This window comes from Anastrepha obliqua, chromosome 4 (assembly GCF_027943255.1).
Source record: "Anastrepha obliqua isolate idAnaObli1 chromosome 4, idAnaObli1_1.0, whole genome shotgun sequence".
NCBI classification, from domain to species: domain Eukaryota; kingdom Metazoa; phylum Arthropoda; class Insecta; order Diptera; family Tephritidae; genus Anastrepha; species Anastrepha obliqua.
The window spans coordinates 38,373,215-38,397,328 of record NC_072895.1 but is presented as its reverse complement, the minus strand read 5'-3'; the positions used below and the strand labels follow the sequence as shown (position 1 = coordinate 38,397,328).

The following is a 24,114-nucleotide window of genomic DNA, read 5'->3' as shown; positions in this document are numbered from 1 at the left end:
ACATTTCTGGATCAGTACTAGATAGACTTTCGCCCTGACTGTTGTTAAAGGGGAATTGCACAACTTATTTATTATTATGGAGCTCCTTATTTATGTAGCTTCATTTCTTCATGTTTTATTTCAAAAGCCCTTTGGCCCAGTCCAATAAACGCAGGACTCAGAAAGTCCTGAGGACACCACATTTTCCAATTTCCAAACTCATAGCTATATTTATCGGTCATTGGGCGATCGGCACATACGCGGAAAAGCTAGGTTTAGCATTTGACCCCCATTGCGGAACTGTTGAGCTCTTTCTCTGTAAATGGCCGGGTTTGGCAGCTAGACGTTTAAAGTCACAGGGTGCTCCTTTCTTCGATAGCCTGGGCAGTGCTCCAATCATCTCCATTACATCAACAGCTCTGGCTGGCTGTAGATATCTGCCTGTTGCAGGTCTCATAATGTATCAAACCGGCGCTTTGGTGCTACTTGGGGTGTGCCAGTCTGGTACGTTCATCTACCTGCCTAAATACTACAAAAGCTTCAGAGATTAACGGTGTCAAAGTAGCTGAATAAATCAACCCTAAAGCACGGTATACGCCTGATGCAGTAAATTGCTAGTTTTAGCCAAGTTGAAAGATGAAATTTTTTTTTCTAATTCATATACCATGAAAAACCGCATCAGCGGCCAATTTGGAATACTTCACTTATTTCGAAACGCACGAAATTGAAAATCTTCAATTCAAATGTGAAACACTGCCTGCTGTATGGATGCGAAACCTGGATTGTCTCAACAGCTGAATATAACGCACTGCAAGTTTTCATAAGTCTTTGAGAGTCTTGAAAATATTCTGGCCGAACATTACCTCAAACGCGGACTTATAGAGCAAAACTCAACAAACGTCCGTGCTCCTTGAGATACGAAAAAGAAAATGGAACTGAATTGGACATATCCTGCGCAGAGAAAGCAGAGACCTAACAAGAAATACGATTGACTGTAACCCTTATTGTAGCCGTGGAAGACGTAGATCAGCAAATACCTGGATACCACTTTTAGAACTGGAAATTCGCTATATGAACCTCAGCTGGAGTGAAAGATTTGGCACACAACAAACACGAATGAAGAAATCTTGTTACGGGCCTTTGCTCCAATTTGTAATCTTGGGACACTTATACAATATATTTGAATTTAATTGAAATGGAAATTATTAAATTTATAAAATGTGAATTGAAGTGATTACCAAACATTTTTTTAAGAGTAGGCTGCATCGAAAGCTTATAATACGTCGGTGTGTTTGCTACTTGCAGGTTAAACGATATTTGGAAGCGCTCCTGAAAGAATCGACGATAGAACCCTCTAAATTGCACCTTCTAGGGTCATTTTTATTATTGCTGCAACAGCTGTAGTCCAGCTAAATCCCAGTTTGGCTTCTCATACAAATAATTTAATAATGGTTTGGGCCTATCCAAAAGGACACAGAGCATACCGGGTATCGATTTTAGGATTTAGTTTCTAATTCTTTGAAGAGGTATGCAGCGGTGCTATTGCCTCTTCGAATTATATGAAAATGGCCAGAATGCTAACTACAAATAGACCTGGTCTAAAATTCACTAAAAGCGCACCAATTCGGTACCATTGCACTTCCCTAAAGGCTCTTTTCATACACACACACATGCACACATACTTACGTGCATAGCCGAATGCACATTTATATAAATAAGCACACTGGCCAGCATCTGTGCATGTGTGCGCTTTGGACTAGTTGTCCTCTTAGGCGCACTTTTGTTGGTAAATTTTGCGCGCTCAATTTGCAACGCCGAGACGTGGCAACTTGCCGTTTCGCGTTGCGTGTAAATTGACTTTTTGATTGTTGCAATCAGCCGAGCAACTGTTTGTTATTGTTGTTGTTACCTTCCTGCTATTGCTAGTGCTGAGCGACAAGCAACATATGCAGCAAAAACAAAAACAAGTCGACTTGCATACACACCAACTCCAACAGACTCGTGCACGCGTGCATATGTGCACATAACAAACACTGGAATGTCGTGCCGCAACTGATGTTGATGTTGCTGTTACTGTTAGTGCTGCTGCTGTTATTGTTGTTGTCGCTGGCAGTCAAGTAGCGTTGTTGCCTTTTTAGTGGTTTTGACACCTTCCGCGTAAGCGCTTGTGACAAGCAAAGCAAACCTGCCCTGTGCAACTCACAATACAGCACACCGATGCGTGTGAAAAAGCAACAACATCGCCAACCAGTATGTGGCAACACTGGCAGCCAAGGTGCAAAAATGTGTTAATTATCTTTTAATTGCTTAATGAGACTTCAACGGTGTCGATGACGTTGGCGGCAATGACGCTACGCTGATGCTAACGCTGACGCCGCCAACTCCTGTTGCATTAATTACGCGCGCCAAACGCGTGTGGCTAGGGCAAGTTGCTTTGCAATGGCGATTTGTTGTTGATATTGTTGCGTTATTGTTTGCACACACGCATTGATGACAAATTGTGTTGTTGGGGTGACATCGTCGTTTATTTTGTTTTGCCAATGCAGATGCAGCTGTTGCAATGGCGTTGGTGGTGGTTGTGGTGCAGGTGGCGAATATTGTGATTGTATTCACGTACGTATAGTTGCTGGGTATTGTCATTTGACAAACGCCTTCGTGTTGCTTTTGTTTATGCTGTCACATAGCAGCGCTGAAAATTAAATTATGATTATATTCGTATTCTCTACTCTGTTCATTTGCTTGTTCGCGAATTATCACAACAACAAGTCGGCGAAAAAATGAAATTATGCATGACAAGCAAAAGCTGGCGCGTTCGGTGCTCAAACGGTGAAGTGTCAGATTGCGTATGACTTGAAGCAATCGAACCAAAGTGCCGACGCTTTGGGGGCAGTTCATGTGAAAAATTAATGAATTTAAATGAACTGCGGGATTTTTTCGCTTTATTTTAAGAAAATATAAAGCAACATATATTAAAAATTCAAAATTAATTATATGGTCTTGCTTGATATGTATAATTTTTTTGGGGGTTTTTTGAGAACAGGGTTAGTTTTAATCCAATTTAAGTACGTACATTAGAGCAGGTAATATTTTTTCCACATCCTTCGTAGAAAAATCGGATTTTTATAAAACTCTAAAAAAATTCATTTTAGCACAGCTCTAAAGTCAATTTCGAGAAATTTCAAAAGAAGATTTCTTTAATTATTGAGAAGCTATCATGAATATTATTATTTAATACAGATTTATGAACGCTATTTTTTTCACACATAGTTTTTTGATTATTTTTTGGAACTTAGTTTTGATATCTAGTAATTTTTATTTAAAGAACCGCAAAATGGCACTACAAAGTAAACTAAAAGTAATTTATTAATATTCAATAGCAAACGCTATTATTATTATTATTTCCTATGGTTCCAGGAAGAAACAAAGCGCCACGACTACATGTAATTATTTTTATATGTAAATCATACTGAAACTTGCAAAAATATCAAAAACAATTAATTGTTACAATATTTCAAACATTTAGTTTCAACTTTTTTTTTCGAACCATTAATTTTGTTTACAATTATGCCCAAGTATCAGTTTGTACTAAAAACAATAAACAATTATACAATTCTTTAGTAAATCTTCATATTATACAGAGATACTCGAAATTCAAATTTGAAAAACGCGAGCCAAGAAGCACCGAGAGAATTTTTTTTGACGTTGTTAAAAAAGCCATCGCGTCATAGGGTAAACATCGTTACTACGTGTGTGGTGATTCCACAAACAACATCCCTCCTCTTCTTTTAGATTTTTTCCCATAGTTTTCGAAGCTCTGGAAAGTGAAAGGGCTGATATTCAAGGAAGAAAGGAGAGAAGTGACAGAGAGAAAGAGATAGGATGGAATAAAGACAGAGATAGAGATAGCTACTCCCGCGAGAATTTTCTAGATTTTTTGGCAAATCTGAAAATATTCTCCAATTTGAGAGAATGAATTTCACTAATTCTTATAATATCAGAAAATAAAATTTATCGCCTTGCTCTAGTAAAGGCAGGACACCCACAGGGAAAATGTGATTCTCTAAGCAAGACAGACAAATCGGGTTCTCAATGATTCCAATGGTGGTCATATGCTTACCGCATGGATTGTGTGCCGTAATAATACCGACCATCAACCGCACGTCTTTTCTCCCAAGTTTTAGAAGAAAGTTCGACAGTTATCTGTTCGGGCTTGTCACAAAACACTTTGCAGTTCTGCAGGCTTCTAGACCGAATCATCGCTCTTTATGTTAATTGCATACATTACACTAGTTTACACCAAAAATGGTCCTCGACCAAAAAACGTTTTTTAAACTAATTTGTAGTCGTTGAAACCAAAAACTTCAAAACTTCAAACATAGCCAAGTCAAAAGCTGCAAAATCACACGTGTTGACTTTATGGGTCACAACTTCTACAATTTTTCGTCGATTCAGACAAACTTAGGCTTAAAATGTAGGTGACAAACTTGTCTTTCAGAAAACCTATCTTATGTCGATATAAAAAAATTTTTTGTTCCAGAAAAAAGTTAATAAACTTTGATAATTTAGTAAAAAACGTCAAAAATGCCTTTTTTTAACTTTCAACAGCTGTTTTGCGAAAACTACGACTTCCATTGACACGAATTATATATTGCCATGTAGGTTATACGTTTGCCTTTCGAAATTTATGCACTTCAAAGAAATGGCGCGCACTATTTTCGAGATTGCAGGTAATAACTGCACTATTGCCCAAATAACAGGTGTTTTGGGAATATCTCGGAAACCGTTCATTGAAAAAAAAATAAAATTCATTTTTGGTTTCAGCGACCTCAAATTAGTCTAAAAAACGCTTTTTGGTCGAGGATCATTTCTGAAAGTGACAATTCGTAAACTATTATTCTATTTTATTCTTCTTTGTAATTTTTATTCTTTGTAATTTTTATTAATGACATATCTTAATGATTCCATTTTTCTGAGGACTTAAAAATTATTAAACCTGTCTGCCTCATACAATCTTCATTCAGACCTCAGCGTTGTGGTATGGTGCGATAGGAATCTACTTCCACTGAATATTAAGTAATGCTCTTATGTGCAATTTTCTAAGTCAAAGCATTTAATATTTACCTCATATTTTAGAAAGAACTCGTGTCTAAATACTCTTAATGAAATCACTGATTTGAGAGTAATCTTTCAGTTTCTTAGTCATTTGAATTTTGTCATCGCCAAATCGTATTCTACAATTGCCATCATTCGGCGTTTTGCTTCCGATTGTACGGATCCTTACACTTTGCAGTCACTATTTACTCCACTCGTAAAATACAAGCTGGAATATGCCTCTTCATTTGGAGGCCAATAGACGTGAACGCATTCAAAAGAAATTTCTGCGCTTTGCACTCAGATCTTTGAACTTCATTGATGCGAATCCTTCATTTAATGGAAGAAGCGCACCACTAAATTTAAAATCGTTACAAAGTATGATAGAAGAAGTATACTTTCATTCTGCTTTGTTTTCGATACTATAAATGGGACAGTTTACTCGCCTTTACTTTACTAGAGCACATTCATTTTCGCATGCCTCGAAAAAATCTTCTTGTTTTATTCTTCCTAGAGCGGGTTAGAACTGTTTATGCCGCTTTAGCTTTTAATCCGCTTTAACATTGTTTCCAAATAAAACTATTTTTCTATTTGAATAAATATTTTCGGCGTATCTATAGTGTTATTTTTTTAGCTTAACTTTCTTTCCTATGCTTGCATAAATGCACAGTAAACTTTATATAATTCAATAAATAGCATTCAATTTTGCAACTGAATGTTGTTGCCTTAGGAAAAGCTGCTTCGATTTCTTAGTAATGAAATGATTCAAAAATTCACAATGCATTTTACTAATTCTATTAAAATATGCTATTTTTTCTGCCTTAATAATTTAATTTACATTTTAGTTCTATGCTACCCTCGTTTTATGCATTTATTTAACTTCTCCTTAGAAAATGTCAGCATGATGCAGATGTACTTATGTATACCTACATACTATAAAAGTTGCATTTAGTGCATTTATGAAGTTATTCATGTGCGTATTTTCTCTTAATTTCCATTATATAAGAAAATTTTTTAATAAATGTGCTAAAACATTTGCAAGGGAGACCCTGCCGGAAAACTTATTGGTACAGACAAGTTGGTATTGGTATATAAAAACCGATATGAAACACCCGTTACATGCTTAGGGCATAAGGTATTGCATATAAATAAATATACGACTGCACAAAATATTTTCTATACTTCGATAATTGGATAGGACTTTTTCAAATTATTTCACAAGTCAAGCTAGAATTACTGTCAATCACTGTCACACTCGGCCAATGTGAATCCTTTCGGTCTGAAGTTTCGATCGTAATTTTAATATTAGACCAATCAGTTGAGGTTGCCTCATTGTAGCCACTAGAGGCGGAGTAGCACCTCAGAAAGCCATGTAAAATAATTTTAGCAAAAAAGCAATCGAATTACAATCGTTGACTTTGAGCGTGCATTTGACACCATCTCTCGGGACGCTATATAGAGTTCGTTGCAAAGCTGTGTACGTTCTTGATAAAATTATCGATATTATCAAAGCCTTGTATAGTAATGCAATGCTAAGTGTACGCTTCAAAGGAAAACTCAGCGGCAAATTGACCATAAACAATGGCGTTCTTCAGGGCTGCCTCTTATCGCCGCTTTTGTTTATAACAGTTCTTGATGGCGTCTTAAAACTCACAAATTCAGAAGTTCCAGAAGGACTGCAAAGAAGCCTAAACCAGAAACTTAGCGACTTAAATTATGCTGACGACATCTGTTTTATCACTCACACATTAGCTGACGTCACTGCAAAACTTGGCCAACTAGAAAAGATTGCACGCGTAGAATCGGATTTGACATATGTACTCTCCGTAGAGAAGACGTTGAAAACATTGAAGAAATTTTTCCAAAATGGCTTTTTAATGGAATCCGGAAAGTAGTCGACGCAGAGGTCGTCCACGTCAAACTTGGAAGCACAGAATCTCCCACGAGTGTTCTTCAACCACCACCTGGAACCAAATCAGACACATAGCGGCTGACAGAAATCGTTGGAGAGCATTTTTTTCCGCCCTATGTTACGACTAGGAGCGATATAATAGACAATATGATGTTTTTTATATAGTTTGTTTATTTTCAATTGAGAATGCCATCTAAATGTATAATTCATCAATGAATAAAAAAAAAACAAAAAATGGATACAAATTAAGTAGCTCCTGAGTTATGTTCAAAAATTATAGATACTCCAGCGACTTTGCGGTACCAGCTAACATTTTCGGCGTTAAATTTTCGTAGTTTAAAACTTGCATGTTAGAAGCATTTGCAGAAGTAAAAAAAATTAAATGGAGACTTCAAGTAAAAATATGTCCCTTTTCACATACATTTTTGATAAGATAAGAATAATGGCTAGGAGCCAGTAATCAAGAAAATTTTAAAGTGAAATTATTAATGAATGAGAGTACGGGTAGCGTGGTGAAAATTGTTCCATTTCCATAAGGATTTCAAAGTTTGTGAATACAGGTCGCACATCTCCTATGCATGAAAGAAGGTCACATAAAATTTTTTAGCATGAATAATTAGCCTGCGACTTCTCCTAATTAACTAATAAACCATTCATAATTGCAAATTAGCAAAAGAACGGCCAAGACTAGAAAAATGGAAACTAAACTAGCTTCCGCAAAGAAGCCTTTGATATCGTCAAATTCAACTGCTGTTTCCTTAGTTTATCCAGCTCAGTTGTGCATCCAATTCCCACTGGCATGAAATATCAAATGGTCGAAAAAGTTATTTCTAATGGCGGCCACCTCCTCAAAAAGCTCGTTATGTCTATACTTCATATAAGTTCACATTTTTGTACCCATTCACTTGTCGGTGGTAATAATTAGAAATGGCAGTGCTGCCAAACGAAAGGCGATAAATAAATGAGCATAAATCAAATCTATATCATCTATCGTTGTTGTTGTATTTACGTGCAAAATTTTTATCCGAATGTCGATCAATATTATTATTATTTGCTAGAGCGCCGGCCGGAAGCGTAAAGTGCCGAAATGTAGCGTCTGACTTGTAGCAAGCGGCTGATTTTGTGCTCCAGCTGCTCCCTTCAGCTAAATGTAAGATGGCGTCGAGTGGATTGTGACCGTGAGCTACACCCTATCGCTCCTGAAATATGTATAATTGTTACTGAAACAGTGGCAAATAGACGCCGATCATTAACCATTGGAATACATCTGTCATTTGGGTCCAACAAGGCCACACAGCCTATCCTACAATTTGTTTGCGCAATGTTTTCGAAAATCAATTGGCCATCTAGAAGCTGCGATTTGACTCCATTACACTATTTTTTCTAGGGCGCCGTTCAGCATAAATATTACACAAACCATCCAGAGACCTTTCTTTTCGGTTGTTAAAAAGTGTGGAGACGACTGATTTAGTTAAAAATGGCCGACGTTGCTGTTGATGTGCCCTCCGCCGCTCCAGTAATTGCTGACAAAACGGACATAACTACCGCCCAACAGGAGGTGTTGTTCAAGTCTCTGATCGCTGATGGTTTGGTTCATGGCATCCACCTAGCGTGCAAAGCTTTGGACAAACGTAAAGGCGTTCTATGCATCCTCGCCGAATCAATAGATGTCGACTTGTACAAGAAACTTGTAATAGCGCTCTGCCAGGAGCATCAAATTCCACTTATCGGTAGTGATTCACACATGAAATTTGGTGAATGGTCTGGGTTTTGCAAGGTCGGCAAAGAAGGCAAACCACGAAAAGTTAGCGGATGTACTGTTGTGGTTATAAGGATTTCGGGGACGAGACTATACTTTAGATGTTTGAAACAGCTTCTGTCAGCTTCTGTCTTTCAAAAATTCTTTAGATATCTATTTAATTTAGTAAGAGCCCTCATTAATAGGGGGAAAGTTACAGCAGTTTGATTTCACTGTTTTGACATTAAATGGATGGTAAACGCGTAAAGTTTTATGAGGAACTTTGAACCAATCTGATCAAGAACTTCGGGACAATTAACAGGACCGCAAATCCCATCAAAAACAAGCAGCAAGGATTGAAGGATCCTTAACTTTAGAAAAGACAGCATTTGATTGAGTACTAGAGGAAGGAGTAAATTCAGAGTTTTTGAAAAAGTAACTTGAAAACATTTTTTTAAATTAAATGAAATTTTAATTAATAATTAATTCATTTGCGAAAATGTACTGAAAATGTTTGGTTGACAGAATGGACTACTGTAAAGCTAAACTCGGAAGTGATTTTAATGGAATTATCTCGCATGCGTAATGGCAAGGCTTCTAAATTTCTAAATTCCAAGTGCGAGACTTGCAAGTCGTATTCATAAGCTCATGTCATCAATTTAAAATTGTCTCCTGAAAGCGACCTATTTTCGATTTTCGTTTAATATAAAATTGTGAAAAAATTTTAGATTATTCGAAAAGATATTGAGGGAACAAGCCAACGCATCTGATGATCTTTTCAGGATACTTTTCGTACAGAGGATTGTATATAAATATGTATGTCTACTCATAAGCCTGTATTCATACATTCTAAATAATAAAATAATATATAAATTTTTTAGCATGTGCAACCAATAGCAATGACAAAAACAAAAGCATTTAAGTCTAAAAATTTGCCTCCAACATTTTAATTTAATTAAAAATGCACAAAATCGAAATTTGTTTGTAGACAAAAACTATTTTGGGCGCATTGAGTGTAAATAGTTTGCAATAGATTGCCTGTTTGTGGCGAAAAACTCTCTCTTTACTTGGAATTTATCTTTCATTAATTATTTGTAAATAAATATATGCGATATTTCCATGTAAAATTCCTTTATAAGAATTAAAAATTACATACACTGATAGAAAGTAGTCGAAAATGAAAAAAAAATACTAAATGAGTATTGAAGAATAATTTGTATGTACAGTCACTCACACCTTATTTGATGCAGATACGATTTTTCTATATTTCATAATATTTTAGGAAAATGGAAAAATGGAGCAGATATTTTATTTATTTTGTTTTATTTAAACATTCATTATTTATTTATTTTATATATTTATTTATATTATTAAATATTTATTTATAAACAAGTGTTCACGCAGTGCATTAGAATGCAAAAAAAAAAAATTTATATATACAGGGAATTCACGCCGCAGCTTAAATGACACAGTTAAAGGTAGCGCTAGTACCGGCGCAAATTTCAACAAACGAAATTTTATTTTTAGTATGCGACAGTTTTTAGAGTGAGTTAGATATAAAGCAATATTAAATTTTATGTACGCTTGTTTTTCTTAACCATGGGATCGCATACTTCGATAGAATAGCGTGAGTTAGTTTTAAGGCATTTCAAAAAAGGAATGTCGTATCGTAAAATAGCTGCAGTTATACATTTGAGTTCGTCAGTAGTTCAACTCATTATTGGACACGTTATGCATAAAAATCGGTGGTAAATAAGGGACGACAGGCTCCGAGCTCAGTGTTTTAATCGCGGGAGGAAATGTAACGCGGTTAATAAAGTCCCAAAGATTACGTTTTACACGTTTACACGTTTTAAGAATGAGCAGCGAAAGAACGGCCAAAAAAGTATTTGAAGCAAATCCTGAAGGAACAAGAAAGAGAGACCGGCCAAGGGACGATGGTTGCAAGACGATATACGAAAGATGAAAATGTCTCAAAGCGCGAGACCGGGCTGTCGAGAATAATAGATGCGTATTGTAGAGGAAGTAATGGTCCACCCTGGACTGTAATGACCAGATGGTGCTGGTTCGAAATAAAGCTTTCACAGAAAAAGAGTGTCAGTGGTTAAACCGCCAAGGGAAGAAAAATCCAGCAACAAGCGCTTCAAAGTTTTTAACTTATGTGACCAAAAAAGATTTAGGTAAGACTCACCTTCCAGAAACTGTTCGAAGAGTATTAAGGAATGCACATTTAAATGGCAGAATAACCCGTAATAAACTTTCCGTAAGTGCAAGAAGCCCTAAATAAGACCCCAGGCATGGTGGCCGTACTTTTTGCTGACGAGGTAAGGTTAGGTTAGTTTAGCCTGGTTGGCATTAAGCCGCGCATAGACCTTTTGGTCTCTAACGATACCAGATGGAAAGCGACCTCTCTGAATACTGAAAGTAGACATCAGGTAGAAAGTCAACGCTTTTGGCGAATCTAAGCAGAACTGGGAGATCCGCTTTTGAGACGCCCTCCAGACTCTCAAACAGTGTGGCTCCCAGGCATTTTAACCTCGTTTTTAATAATGTCGGACAAACGCACAGAAGGTGTTCTGAAGTTTCCTCAACATCCTCTCTGCATTTCCTGCATTAATCCGTGTTAGCAATCCCTATCTTGTACGCATGTGCAGCCAATAGATTATGACCTGTTAGCATACCTATGATAGATAGTTGTGCAGTCTTTTCGCGAGAGTTTAAGTGGCGCGAGGCCAATACGGATTTCAAACCCCGAAATTTGCGAACTACTGTGAAACACGGCGGTGACAATGTTATGGTTTGGGAATGCATGTCATTGGATGAAGTTGGCAATTTGACCTTCATCGAAAAAACAATGAACAAATATGTTTATTTAAAACTTCTGCAAGAAAATTTGGTTTAAAGCGCTAGAAAATAATGAGTTTCGCTTTTATCAAGCTAACGACCCTAAGCACAGTCACAAATAATACAAACATGGCTAATATATAAATGTCCCCACATTGTAGAAACTCCTTCACAATCACCGGATTTGAACGTAATCGAAAATTCGTGGTCGGTTTTGAAGACAAATATAAGAAAATATAACATCCATAACAAATCTGATTTTAAACAGGCGATAATTGAATAGTGTCCAGAAGAGAAGAGTGTCCAAATTAGTCCATAATACACAAAAAATTTAGTTGACTTCATGTCTCTTAGACTTCAAACTATAATTGATAATAAGGAAGACCCAACAAAGTACCAAAAAATATTCTCAAAAATTAAAAGTAAATAGTTGCTCTTTTTTAACTTGCATCATTTAAGTTGCGGTGTGAGTTCTCTGTATATTTTTTTTTTTTTTGCATTGCAATGAAATGAGTGGACACTTTTTGTATTTCATGTTGAGAAATGAAATAAAACAAAATAAATAAAATATCTTCATACTAAATTTTTCCATTATCGCAAAATATTATGAAATATAGAACGCTTAAAAAAATCGTATCTGTATCAAATAAGGAATGAGTGACTTTATGTTTTAATGCAAGTTACTTAGTGCAACTTACAATAAGTCAGCGCCAAAGTTGCATTTAAAAATTGTACTACCCATACAGCTCTGTTCACAATAATAGCAGTGTGAAATATGTATTGCAAAGTGTTTACTATTTATTTAGCTTTTATTTGATTTTTTAATTTTTTGTATTAAAATATAATTCATACTCGTATCATATAAACATCTCAGTCGGAGTTTAAAACTTTGTCTAAATATAAAAAATATATTTTTTTGTAATTTTTAGAAAAATTCTTGGTATGCAGTTTCATAGCCCATTGAAATTTGTGAAAAAATTAAAAAAGTTTGAAGTGGCTTAAAAATCGCGTTGGTTTGTGATTTTTTTTGTTTTTTTTTTTTGCTACTTATTTTCTTCCATATAACTAATACTCTAAATTTTTTCTATAAGAAGAAAATGCACAAAACCGCCGCAAGTAGTAAATATATTGTCAGTTTTTTATAGCGAAATTCAATGGGCTATAAAGCAACAACAAATGTTCATCAAAATTTCAATTTTTTTATTCGGACTTTTTCCAGATTCTGGGTATGCAGTTTTGTAGACCTTTGTTAAAAAGTTGTACAAATTTAAAGTGACATAAAAACTGCGTTGATTTTTTATTATTTTTTTTTTTGTTGACGGTGCTACGCATTTGCTGCCATGTAACGGATGCTTGAGGTATTTCCTATAAAGAGACCGTCGGCAATAAACTTGCCAGTTTATTATCCCAAAATTCAATAGGCTGCAAAATTACATACTAGGAATTTTTCTAAAAATTCTGACTAAGAGTTCGAAATTTCGATGAAATTTTTTTGAATTCTTTTGAATTTTCAAAGTTTTAAACTTTGAGTGATACGGTTTTTATTTGTAGCATGAACTGTATTTTTATAAAAAAAAAAATTATAAAAAACACATAGTCACTCTTTTAAATTTGTCGCGCTCCCATTGTTGTGAAAACAGGTACATACACTCGTATACATAGCGGAAAATAATAATTTTATAGTATTGATTGTCATTCAATAGCGTCGACGAGTATTTCATTTCTCCTTGAGCGGAGGAGTTTACTTTTGCTCATAGTTAGTACATGCACTGCATATGTATGAATGTATGTATATAAGTGTGTGTGTGCATGCTCCTGCGAATTTGACAAGTAGCCGCAGGCGCGCCCATGTAAGATACATAACTCAACAATGGGAAAGATTTAATGAAATTTTTGGCCAACAAGCAGCACAACCACAGGCACACAGTAGCGACATAGCCATACACGCGTACATAGTAGCTAGTGTTCATATTTAGTAGCGCTAACTACATACGTACATGCATTCATATATTAGCAATGAAACCGTAAAAACAATCATATATATTAGTAATATTGCACAAATTTATAGCTGCATACATATTACACATACACATATACGTGTATACCTTCGCTCTTACAGACACGTATGCATTTATGCATATCCTGTGTGGAAATGTACTAGTTTTCTACTGGTACACTTGTTGTCAATTTGGCACAAGAACTAAGTCACAAAACTCTTTTTCACTTAAAGAATTACTCAATCTTAAACGGTGAACATTTGCCGCATTCCTTTCCACACACACTGCAGATCCATACGTCCATCAAAAAAACTTTAAATTAAATTTTGGGGCTATATAGCGGTAAGATGCCGAAGAAATTACATTTTTAATGGAAAATCAGTTTATCCGTAGGTAAAAATTGCTCATCACAATTTTCTGTAATTTCGTAAATGTCTGTACCTCTGCACATTTTAATGAAACATTAAATATCTGAAGGTGAAATTTTAAGGAAATTCGTGATGGTAGAAGTACCAGTCTGGCACCGCTGATCTAATGGGGAAGAATGATGGGATTTAGGTTTGCGCACTGCCCCAGGCTATAGAGAAAGGAGCACCCAGTGGCCTTAATCGTCTGGCTGCCAAACCCGGACATTTACAGAGAAAGTGTTACACAGACTCTTTCTGTAAAATGTCTCCACAGCTTCTGCCTGGGGGATTAAATATTAAACCCCAATTTTTCCGCAAGTGTGCCGACCACCCAATGACTGGTAAACACAACTACGAGTTTGGAAATTGAATGGCGTGGAGTTCCCAGGACTTTCTGAATCCTGTGTCTATTGTACTGGGGCCAAGGTTTTTCGAAATAGCACATGAAGAAATGAAGCTTTATCTTTTCTGGGCTTTCCTGAGAAACAAGTTGTGCAATCAACCCTTAAATAACAGTAAGAGGGATGCCGATGGCCGGGTAAGAGGTTTCTGAGACCAATTCAGTCCCATTCCTTGCAAGCTTATCAGCAATTTACTTTCCTCTTTCTTCCCATGTCCTGGAACCAGATCAGAGATATTGTTACCTGCACACCCAAGAGATTTGATCTCCACCTTACAGGAGTTGACTAGTTTGAATATGCACAATGGCATCGTCAGAGCCTTCATCGCGGCTTGACTATCGGAGAAATTGTTAATATCTCCCTTGCTCCCACATTCCCTTAGCATTTTACATGCCGGCAGGATCGCAAAGACTTCTGCCTGAAAAACACTAGAAGTATTTGGCAATTTTTAGGAAATATTGTAGATAAATTGACTGACTTAGAGAGAACCCTTGCTCTGACTCCAGGTTCGGTGCAGATTTCCCCCTCGTTCCAATCTTGTCTACTTGGAAAGATTGCACTAGCACGACCCTCAAGCTCCAGTTTGCGGATAGAGAAATCTATCGGACGTGCAGAGGAGTTCGTGATGGTATAGAGAAAATTCAAATTTCGCTCCGAGATAATTGAAAATTGAATAATAGGATTATGAATAAGTTCGTGCGGTTTTACAACAGATGGCGTAACTTGATATTATTCCATCGATCCACATTTCCAAACATTCATTGGAGAGCTACTGTCGTAAGGCACAAACGTCAGTATAAGTTTTTTATTTGAAGCGTAAACAACAATATTTTTACCACACTTGAAAATGTCGAATTTCGTGCCAAATAATGTGTTTTTGCGGGGAATTCTTCTTCATTATTTTAATATGAAGAAAAAAGCAGCCGAAAGTCATCGTATCTTGGTGGAAGTTTATGGTGAGCATGCTCTAGCTGAGCGAACGTGCCAGAAGTAGTTTGCACGCTTTAAAAGTGGTGATTTTGGCTTGGAAGACGAAGAACGCGAGGGTGCGCCGCCAAAGTTCATGGATACCGAATTGGAGGAATTGCTCGATCAAGATCCGGCTCAAACGCAAGAAGAGGTTGCAAAAACTTTGGGAGTTGATCAATCAACCATTTCCAAGCGTTTAAAAGCCATGGGAATGATCCGAAAGGTAGGCCATTGGGTGCCGTATGAATTGAAGCCAAGAGACGTTGAACGCCGTTTTATGGCATGCGAACAACTGCTTCAACGGCACAAAAGAAAGGGTTTTTTGCATCGAATTGTGACTGGCGATGAAAAGTGGGTCCATTACGACAATCCAAAACGTCGGGCAACGTATGGATACCCTGGCCATGCTTCAACATCGACGTCGGCGCAGAATATTCATGGCCTGAAGGTTATGCTGTGTATCTGGTGGGACCAGCTGGGTGTTGTGTATTATGAGCTACTGAAACCGAATGAAACGATTACGGGGGATGTCTACCGACGACAATTGATGCGTTTGAGCCGAGCACTGCGAGAAAAACGGCCGCAATACGCCGATAGACACGACAAAGTTATTTTGCAACATGACAATGCTCGGCCACATGTTGCACAAGTGGTCAAAACATACTTAGAAACGCTCAAATGGGATGTCCTACCCCACCCGCCGTATAGTCCAGACCTTGCGCCATCCGATTACTATCTCTTCCGATCGATGCAACATGGCCTGGCTGACCAGCACTTCCGTAATTACGATGAAGTCAAAAAATGGATCGATTCGTGGATTGCGGCAAAACCGACCGAATTTTTCACAAAGGGAATCCGTGAATTGCCAGAAAGATGGGAAAAAGTAGTAGTAAGCGATGGACAATACTTTGAATATTAAATTTGTAACCATTTTACGTCAATAAAGTTTCAAATTTCGAAAAAAAACCGCACGAACTTATTCATAGTCCATTAAAAACTAAATTCTTAAAATTTGTATACAAATTTTGAAATTGTTTAAAAAAGTATTTCCTAAACAATTTCCTAAACTTTTTTATACAAATTTTGAAATCGTTAAAAAAAGTATTTTATAATCTCCCTTATTTGCATCTTAACATTTTAAAATTCTATCGAAACCGGACGAATAGTTTCAAAAATATTAATGTTGAAAAAAATTATTAGTAAAAACTTCAAGGACGATTTTCAAATTTTTTTTAAAACCTTTGGTGCCGAAAAGTCTTTCACCTAATTCTATTTTTTATTAAAAAAAACGTTATCTATAATTTTGCTCTTTAATGTACGGAGATTTGAACCTGCGCACTCCCGAATAGCAGTCACGAATCAACACATTCGACTACGGCGGTCGCGGCCAGCGATGCTTAATAGAGCGTCTTTATTGTAACGAAATTGTGGTTGCCTTGAGTTCAGGTGCGAAGTCCTGCTGAAGCCCGCGCTTTCTTCCAGCCGAAAGGCTTCGGTAATGACGTCAATTGTTAAAAATATCTAAAATGCTTGCGTAAGATTAGGTTTCTGTGGTTTCTAATATCTATAAAGGTGTAGAGAAGACCTGTTGGCCTGGAGGCCATAGTTGCCGCTCTAAAGTGAAACCACTTCGTCGCTCTAATAAACGATGAATTTTTTTTGGATTACTGTAGATTCTACAGGTGCTGGGCCAATGCAAGCTGACTTTGCTTGCTGTACTAGTTTTGCTTGGCTTTGAAAACTTGTATGGATAAAGGGGCGCTGTCATAACAATCAGAAAATTCGTAAAAGGAAAAAGGAAACAGAGATGTTAACCATATTCAATAACAAATAATACATTTTTGACTAGAAGCTGTAAAAAAAGATGGCGAATTTTTATTTTATTAGTAAAACTATTTAAGATAAGACGCCAATCTCGCCAACGACGTAAGTTGTGGGTGCGGGAATTATGTATATTTATAGTAGATCGACAAAAACATTGCCACTTTCAGCTTTGCGCAAGCTTGCATGAGACAAGAAATACTTCAAGAATGAAAAGCAAATGTAAAAAAAAATTATCTCTCTAGTCTGCGTAAAATTCAAAAAATGAAGCTAAACCCAAAGCGCATTCATAAAAGGTGATATCACTAGACCAACAACAATGTTCTGTACGTTTGATTGTCAAAGCAAAGTATTGAAAAAGTAGAAAACAAATAATGAATTCGCCTTTTTCCATTCTGAGCTGACACAGCGAAAGAAAAAAAGCAACTCAGCTGATTTAACAACACCACCTTTAATAGATTCGCCTTGGCTAAACTAAATCAAACTAAATTAAGAACAGGGGTGTTCAATCCCTAATGCCAAAAGGGCTCTTCAATAGAACATTGAGCCATTTGAAACTTCGTCGTACTTCAAGCGCTTCAAGCAAAGCTGTCATTTGTGCTCATTTCATATATTTTAGTATTGTTCTATTCATTTTTGACAGTTGTCGAAGCCAAGCAAGCAAATTCAGCTTGCATTGGACCAGCACCTTAAGTTTGCCAGGCATCCAAAGAGGTAAGAGTTTAGACAGCGATATCGGGGACAGTGGCGTCCGTGCTTTAAAAAATCTGATATAAATTTGTGTTTTTTTTTACTACATTAAAATATTCTTGAGTACCATATACACGTATTTCAAAGCTATTGAAGTACATTTTACGCTCTCTGAACAACAATTTACTCGTTCTGAAGCACACTTCATGCTTTTTCAGGTACCTTTGCCCATTTCTTACTATGCTCATATTGGAAAAAGTGTAGTCCTGGCATAGTCCGATTTATTACAGGGTATACAAATACATCCATACTTCTGTACGTCACACACGCATAATTACATGTATGCATACGCTGGTATGCCTTAGTGCGTATATATTTGTAATAGCAAAATAAATATAGACGTTTGTAAATATAGTTACATGGCATGTTTGGCTTTTTGAATTTTATATTTAAATTCTTGAAATTAATCATTTTTACATTTGAGAACTTCTCCTACGCACACACATACACTCACACATTACGTAAAAGTGCAATCTGCTGCTTTGCCAAAGACTTCAGTATTTTTATCGAAGTACAAATGGGGCATTTCCTGTTAAGCGGAAGTAATGTCTTCAAGTGTGCAAGCTCAAATTAATGTATAAAAATTGGGAAAACCGTTACGCGACATATTGTACTATATTTCATACAATAACACTGGTCGACAAAATTAAGCATTTTTGTCACAAGTCGAGATGACTAATGCGTAATTAAAACTATTCCATTGCGTCTCAATTTATGACAATATGAGCGCCACACGTTTATTTGCTTCTTATCATAATACTAGCAAACCCGGCCCCCTTCGCTGGGCACACTAAAATAGAATAGATATGGTTTAGAACAGAAAATATATGGTTTTCATATTATTTATTTCTTTATTCTTTATTCAAGCGCTTTGGCATAAACAATATTTTTTGTTTTTCTATTTGTTTTTGAGTAAATATAAAATATAAATTGAAAATCAGGAAAAAAGAAGATTTGTTTTTAAATTTCAAATCAACGCATATGAATAAACAATCGTCTTTTTTTCCTGATCATCCATGAATTTTTCGTTTCAATTTATATTTTTTATTAAGCATTGGAGCTTTTTTAACCATTATCCTTTTATATTTTTCAAAAAACAAAAAAAACGAAAAATTTTTTTTTTCCACGAAAACGTAATTTCATTTGAACATTCGGATTTCCCATTAAATTCTCAAATTTCGTAAGAAATTATTCACTGTTCCAAAATCCACTCCAAAAAAATTCACAAACAATTTTTACATGTTGCACTTACGTTTTTTCCTTATGGCATCCAAATCAGAAAGAAATATTGACACATTGTAACTCACACTGTCAATTTGACAGTTCAGTTCCGCCCCAAGCGCTAAAAACGTAAGCGACATTATGGCTGGCTCAAAAGGACGCTGTACCCGTTGCCACTGCTCCGAATTACAACCAAACTTTACGAAACCCATTTTCAATACTTACTTAACAATGTGCATAAGTTTGGTTTAATTCGGTGCAAAGACACGTTTTGGTCTCTATCTCGAGACCCTAGTCACGGAGCGGCATGAAAAATACTCTGAACTAAAGCATTCACCAACAGCTTCCATTTGATACCCATATTGTACATACATGTCCGAAGGTTACCCGGGTCCACGTTTTGACCTATATCTCGAGACCCTATCTACCAATAGGTATTCAAACTATACGGAAATCATCTTCAATACCTACTTAACAATGTGTGTAAGTTTGGTTTAATTCGGCGCGAAGACACAGCGGGTCCACGTTTTGGCATATATTTCGACACCCTAGTCATCGATAGGTATGAAAATTACCCGGTATTAAAGCACTTATCAACAGCTTTCATTTGATATCCATATTGTACAAACACATTCTAGGGTGCACGTTTTGGTCTCTATCTCGAGACCCTAGTCACGGAGCGGATGGAAATACTCTGAACTAAAGCATTCACCAACAGCTTCCATTTGATACCCATATTGTACATACACATCCGAAGGTTACCCGGGTCCACGTTTTGACCTATATCTCGAGACCCTATCTACCAATAGGTATCCAAATTATACGGAAACCATCTTCAATACCTCCTTAACAATATGTGTAAGTTTGGTTTAATTCGGTTCAAAGACACGGCGGGTCCACGTTTTGGCATATATTTCCAGACCCTAGTCATCAATAGGTATGAAAATTACCCCGTATTAAAGCACTTATCAACAGCTTTCATTTGATACCCATATTGTACATACACAACCAAAGGTTACCCGGGTCCACGTTTTGACCTATATCTCGAGACCCCAGTCACGTACCGGCATGAAAAATACTCTGTACTAAGGCATTCACCAACAGCTTCAATTTGATACCCATATTGTACAAACACATTCTAGGCTCCACGTTCCGGTCTCTATCTCGAGACCCTAGTCACGGAGCGGCATGAAAAATACTCTGTGCTAAAGCATTCACCAACAGCTTCAATTTGATACCCATATTGTACATACACATCCGAAGGTTACCCGGGTCCACGTTTTGACCTATATCTCGAGCCCTATCCACCAATAGGTATCCAAACTATACGGAAACCATCTTCAATATCTTCTTAACAATGTGTGTAAGTTTGGTTTAATTTGGTGCAGACACGGCCGGTTAGCGAACACACACAAAAAGTTGGCTTTATTTTATATATAAGATTTTTTTCAGTTTGTGTCCGAAAAATCCAAATATCTTACGGAACCCTATTTTTTTCCAAAATAAAATGTAATCCATGTTACTCGTGGATAATGTAGTTTTCGAATGGTGAAAGAATTTTTAAAATCGGTCCTGTAGTTTTTGAGCCTATTCGTTACAAACAAACAAACAAACAAAGTTTTCCTCTTTATAATATTAGTATAGATATAAGATTTTTTTCAGTTTGTGTCCGAAAAATCCAAATATCTTACGGAACCCTATTTTTTTCCAAAATAAAATGTAATCCATGTTACTCGTGGATAATGTAGTTTTCGAATGGTGAAAGAATTTTTAAAATCGGTCCAGTAGTTTTTGAGCCTATTCGTTACAAACAAACAAACAAACAAACAAACAAACAAACAAACAAACAAACAAACAAACAAACAAACAAAGTTTTCCTCTTTATAATATTAGTATAGATATATATATATACATAATTGGCGCGTACACCCTTTTTGGGTGTTTGGCCGAGCTCCTCCTCCTATTTGTGGTGTGCGTCTTGATGTTGTTCCACAAATGGAGGGGCCTACAGTTTCAAGCCGACTCCGAACGGCAGATATTTTTATGAGAAGCTTTTTAATGGCAGAAATACACTCGGAGGTTTGCCATTGCCTGCCAAGGGGCGATCGCTATTAGAAAAATGTTTTTATTAATTTTGGTTTCACCGAGATTCGAACCAACGATCTCTCTGTGAATTCCGAATAGTAATCACGCAACAACCCATTCGGCTACGGCGGTCGCCATCAGTAGTGACGTATCCCAAAAAAAACATGTTTAGAAGTATGCAAAAATGGGCACAAGCTGGTCAAAAAATAGTGCTATACATAAAATTCATGGCGATATCTATTACTATATACAGTCTTGGCTAAAAGTATTAGGCACCCCACCAAAATATTGTACAAGTAATTTCAAATGTGGCTACCAAAGTGACCGCTGCGTTTTGCAAATGTGTCACTAGTGTGAAAAAAACCCTTGATTACAACAATAAATTGTATTATGGGAAAAGACATGGCACACTTGGTGCATAAAGTCGGAAAAGTTGCATTTTTAAAGGTATAGAATATTAAAGTTTTTGCGCAAATAGATTAAAGTTGTTTTATGGTCGATCTTTAGCTGCTGGGCGATGCTACGAAACAAAGCGAATAGGTCTGGCGGTGGACGAGGACAAAACGAAGTACCTCCTGTCATCAAACAACAGTGCCGCGTATCGGCACCCAAGTCACTTTTGGCAGTTATGATTTCGAGGTTGTAAAAGACTTCGTTTATCTAGGAACCATCATTAACAGCGATAACAATACCAGCCTTGAAATCCAACGTAGAATTTCTCTTGCCAATAAGTTCTACTTTGGACTAAGTAGGCAATTGAGTAGTAAAGTTCTCTCTCGACCAAAAAAAACTAACACTCTACAAGACTCTCATCATGCCTGTCCTTACGTATGGCGCAGAAGCGTGGACGATGACAACATCCGATGAAACGACGCTTGGAGTGTTTCAGAGAAAGATTCTGCGGAAGATTTTTGGACCTTTGCACGGCGAATATCGCAGACGATGGAACAATGAGCTGTAGGAGCTTCACGACGACTTAGACATAACGCACCGAATAAAAATCCAGCGGCTACGTTGGCTGGGTCATGTCGCCCGAATGGATACAAACGCTCCGGCTATGAAAGTATTCGATGCGGTACCAGCTGGCAGTAGCAGAGGAAGAGGAAGGCGACCTCTACGTTGGAAAGATCAGGTGGAGAAGGACTTGGCTTCATTTGGTGTTTCCAACTGGCGCTGATTAATACAAGAAAAAAACGACTGATACGCTTTATCAAACTCGGTCAAAATCGCCTAAGCGGTTGTCGCGCCAATCAAGAAGAAGAAGATGCTACGACTACTAACATGCCGGTCAACTTCGACTATTTCTGTGATTTTATCGACTATTATTATGCCTGAATATTATATTTGAACGGAATCGACAAAACCAAAATTGCACGTAATTAGATGTTACAGTATCGGCACCATAAACAAAATTCACAATTTCAGCCAGGTCGCGTTTTCGCCTTTATCAAAGAAAATCTGTAAAATGTACCAAATTTTCTCTTTGGTGACTTCTATTTTTAACACCCTGTAACTCACAAGTGAGTAGAACAAATAAAAAATAGCTAAAGAACATTTTAGTGTGAAATGTCACCCTAACAACGAACATAAACTTTAAATGATTTGATGGATACTTCATGAGATATCGATAACTACAGCCAGCTACCACCCAACCTAATATATTAATTTTTATTCAAGTTATCATGCACACGGACAGACATAGCTACATCGGCTCCTCTCATTATTCGGCGCATTTTGGTCCGGTTCACTTGATTAGAGGCAATAACTTTCATGAAAAAAATTGTTATGAAAGCAATATTGTTTGATCTAGCAATCCAAGGGTTTCTGATAATGCAAGTAAAGACTGCAATTTGCTCGAAAATGAACATGCATTAAAATATTATTCCACCTAACGGTATTTCGCAGCAGTAAAACTTCAGCAGTTGTAATATTGTGCTTTATTTTCGTCTAGGCTTGTGTTCGAAAAATACTTCTTTAAAGCATTTCGATGAAAAAGTTTCTCATTAGGAAGAGGCATAAAACTGAAGGTTTCACCAATTATATAATATAACCACCCCACACAACGAGCATTTTTTCATAATATTTCTACTCACAATATTTTTAACTTCATAAATGCCCTTTCTCATGGAATGGCACTTCGCTTTGTATATAAAATTACAATGATTATTTGCAGCGCTTTCAACTTGTTCCCTTCCCCCAAAGAGAATGCACTATTAATAAAAACAAAATATTTCTAAACTTTTCTGACGTGCCAATGTAGTTGTCCATGCAATAGCAGCACAAAAATGCAACCACGCAGTATATGTGTGCATACAGATGTGTGGGTGTGCTATATGTCCATGTGTATGTGTATACATATATCTATAAATTTTTTGGTAGCAACTGTTTGCGCATTGTGTATAGACTTGATTGCATGTACGTGTTTATATATGCGAGTGTGTAAAACATATTTACATACACATATGCATACACATATGTACATACGTACGTTCTTTATTTCATATTTTCTAATAAATTTTTCAAAGTTTGTTCTTGAAAGCCCTGCAGTCTTTTAATATCTACAAGTGCCCATACAAATATATTTGAACAACTTTGTTTTGCCCTTCGTCTTGCATACATTCATATATATATGTACCTGTATATGTATGCATGTTCATTCTCCCGAAAAGGCGTAAGGCGCATGCAGGCACTCACACACATACATGCACATGTGTGTGTGTGTACCTATTCATAAGGCGCCCACATATAATTGCATACATTCTAAAGCATAGCAGCAAATGTAACTTCTATTCCCACTTCGGCAACTTCTCTAACTGTGGGGCATTTCTGCGCATACATGCACACCCACACTCACACTTGAGCGCGCACATATCCACTTCGTTTAGTTATACGCCTGCCA

At 36.7% G+C, this 24,114-nt stretch overlaps 2 protein-coding genes across 3 annotated transcripts in view; both read left to right on the top strand.

The window, feature by feature from the left end:
• The window catches only part of LOC129245936 (BTB/POZ domain-containing protein Tiwaz), a 142,983-nt gene that overhangs the window by 104,740 nt on the left and 14,129 nt on the right, over window positions 1-24,114 (top strand). The gene's annotated exons all lie outside the window — the stretch shown is intronic.
• LOC129246341 (40S ribosomal protein S12-like) lies at window positions 8,460-17,852 on the top strand. The gene is made up of 2 exons (XM_054885070.1): window positions 8,460-8,844; window positions 17,803-17,852. The coding sequence occupies exons 1-2, from the start codon at window positions 8,460-8,462 to the stop codon at window positions 17,850-17,852; spliced, it is 435 nt and encodes a 144-aa protein (XP_054741045.1).

Bases quoted from the DNA above. Each gene is read 5' to 3' on its own strand.
- LOC129246341 (XM_054885070.1), top strand. From the start codon at position 8,460: ATGGCCGACGTTGCTGTTGATGTGCCCTCCGCCGCTCCAGTAATTGCT. The intron at 8,845-17,802 runs GTTTGAAACAGC...CATTTTTGACAG, and splicing joins GACGAGACTATACTTTAGAT to TTGTCGAAGCCAAGCAAGCA.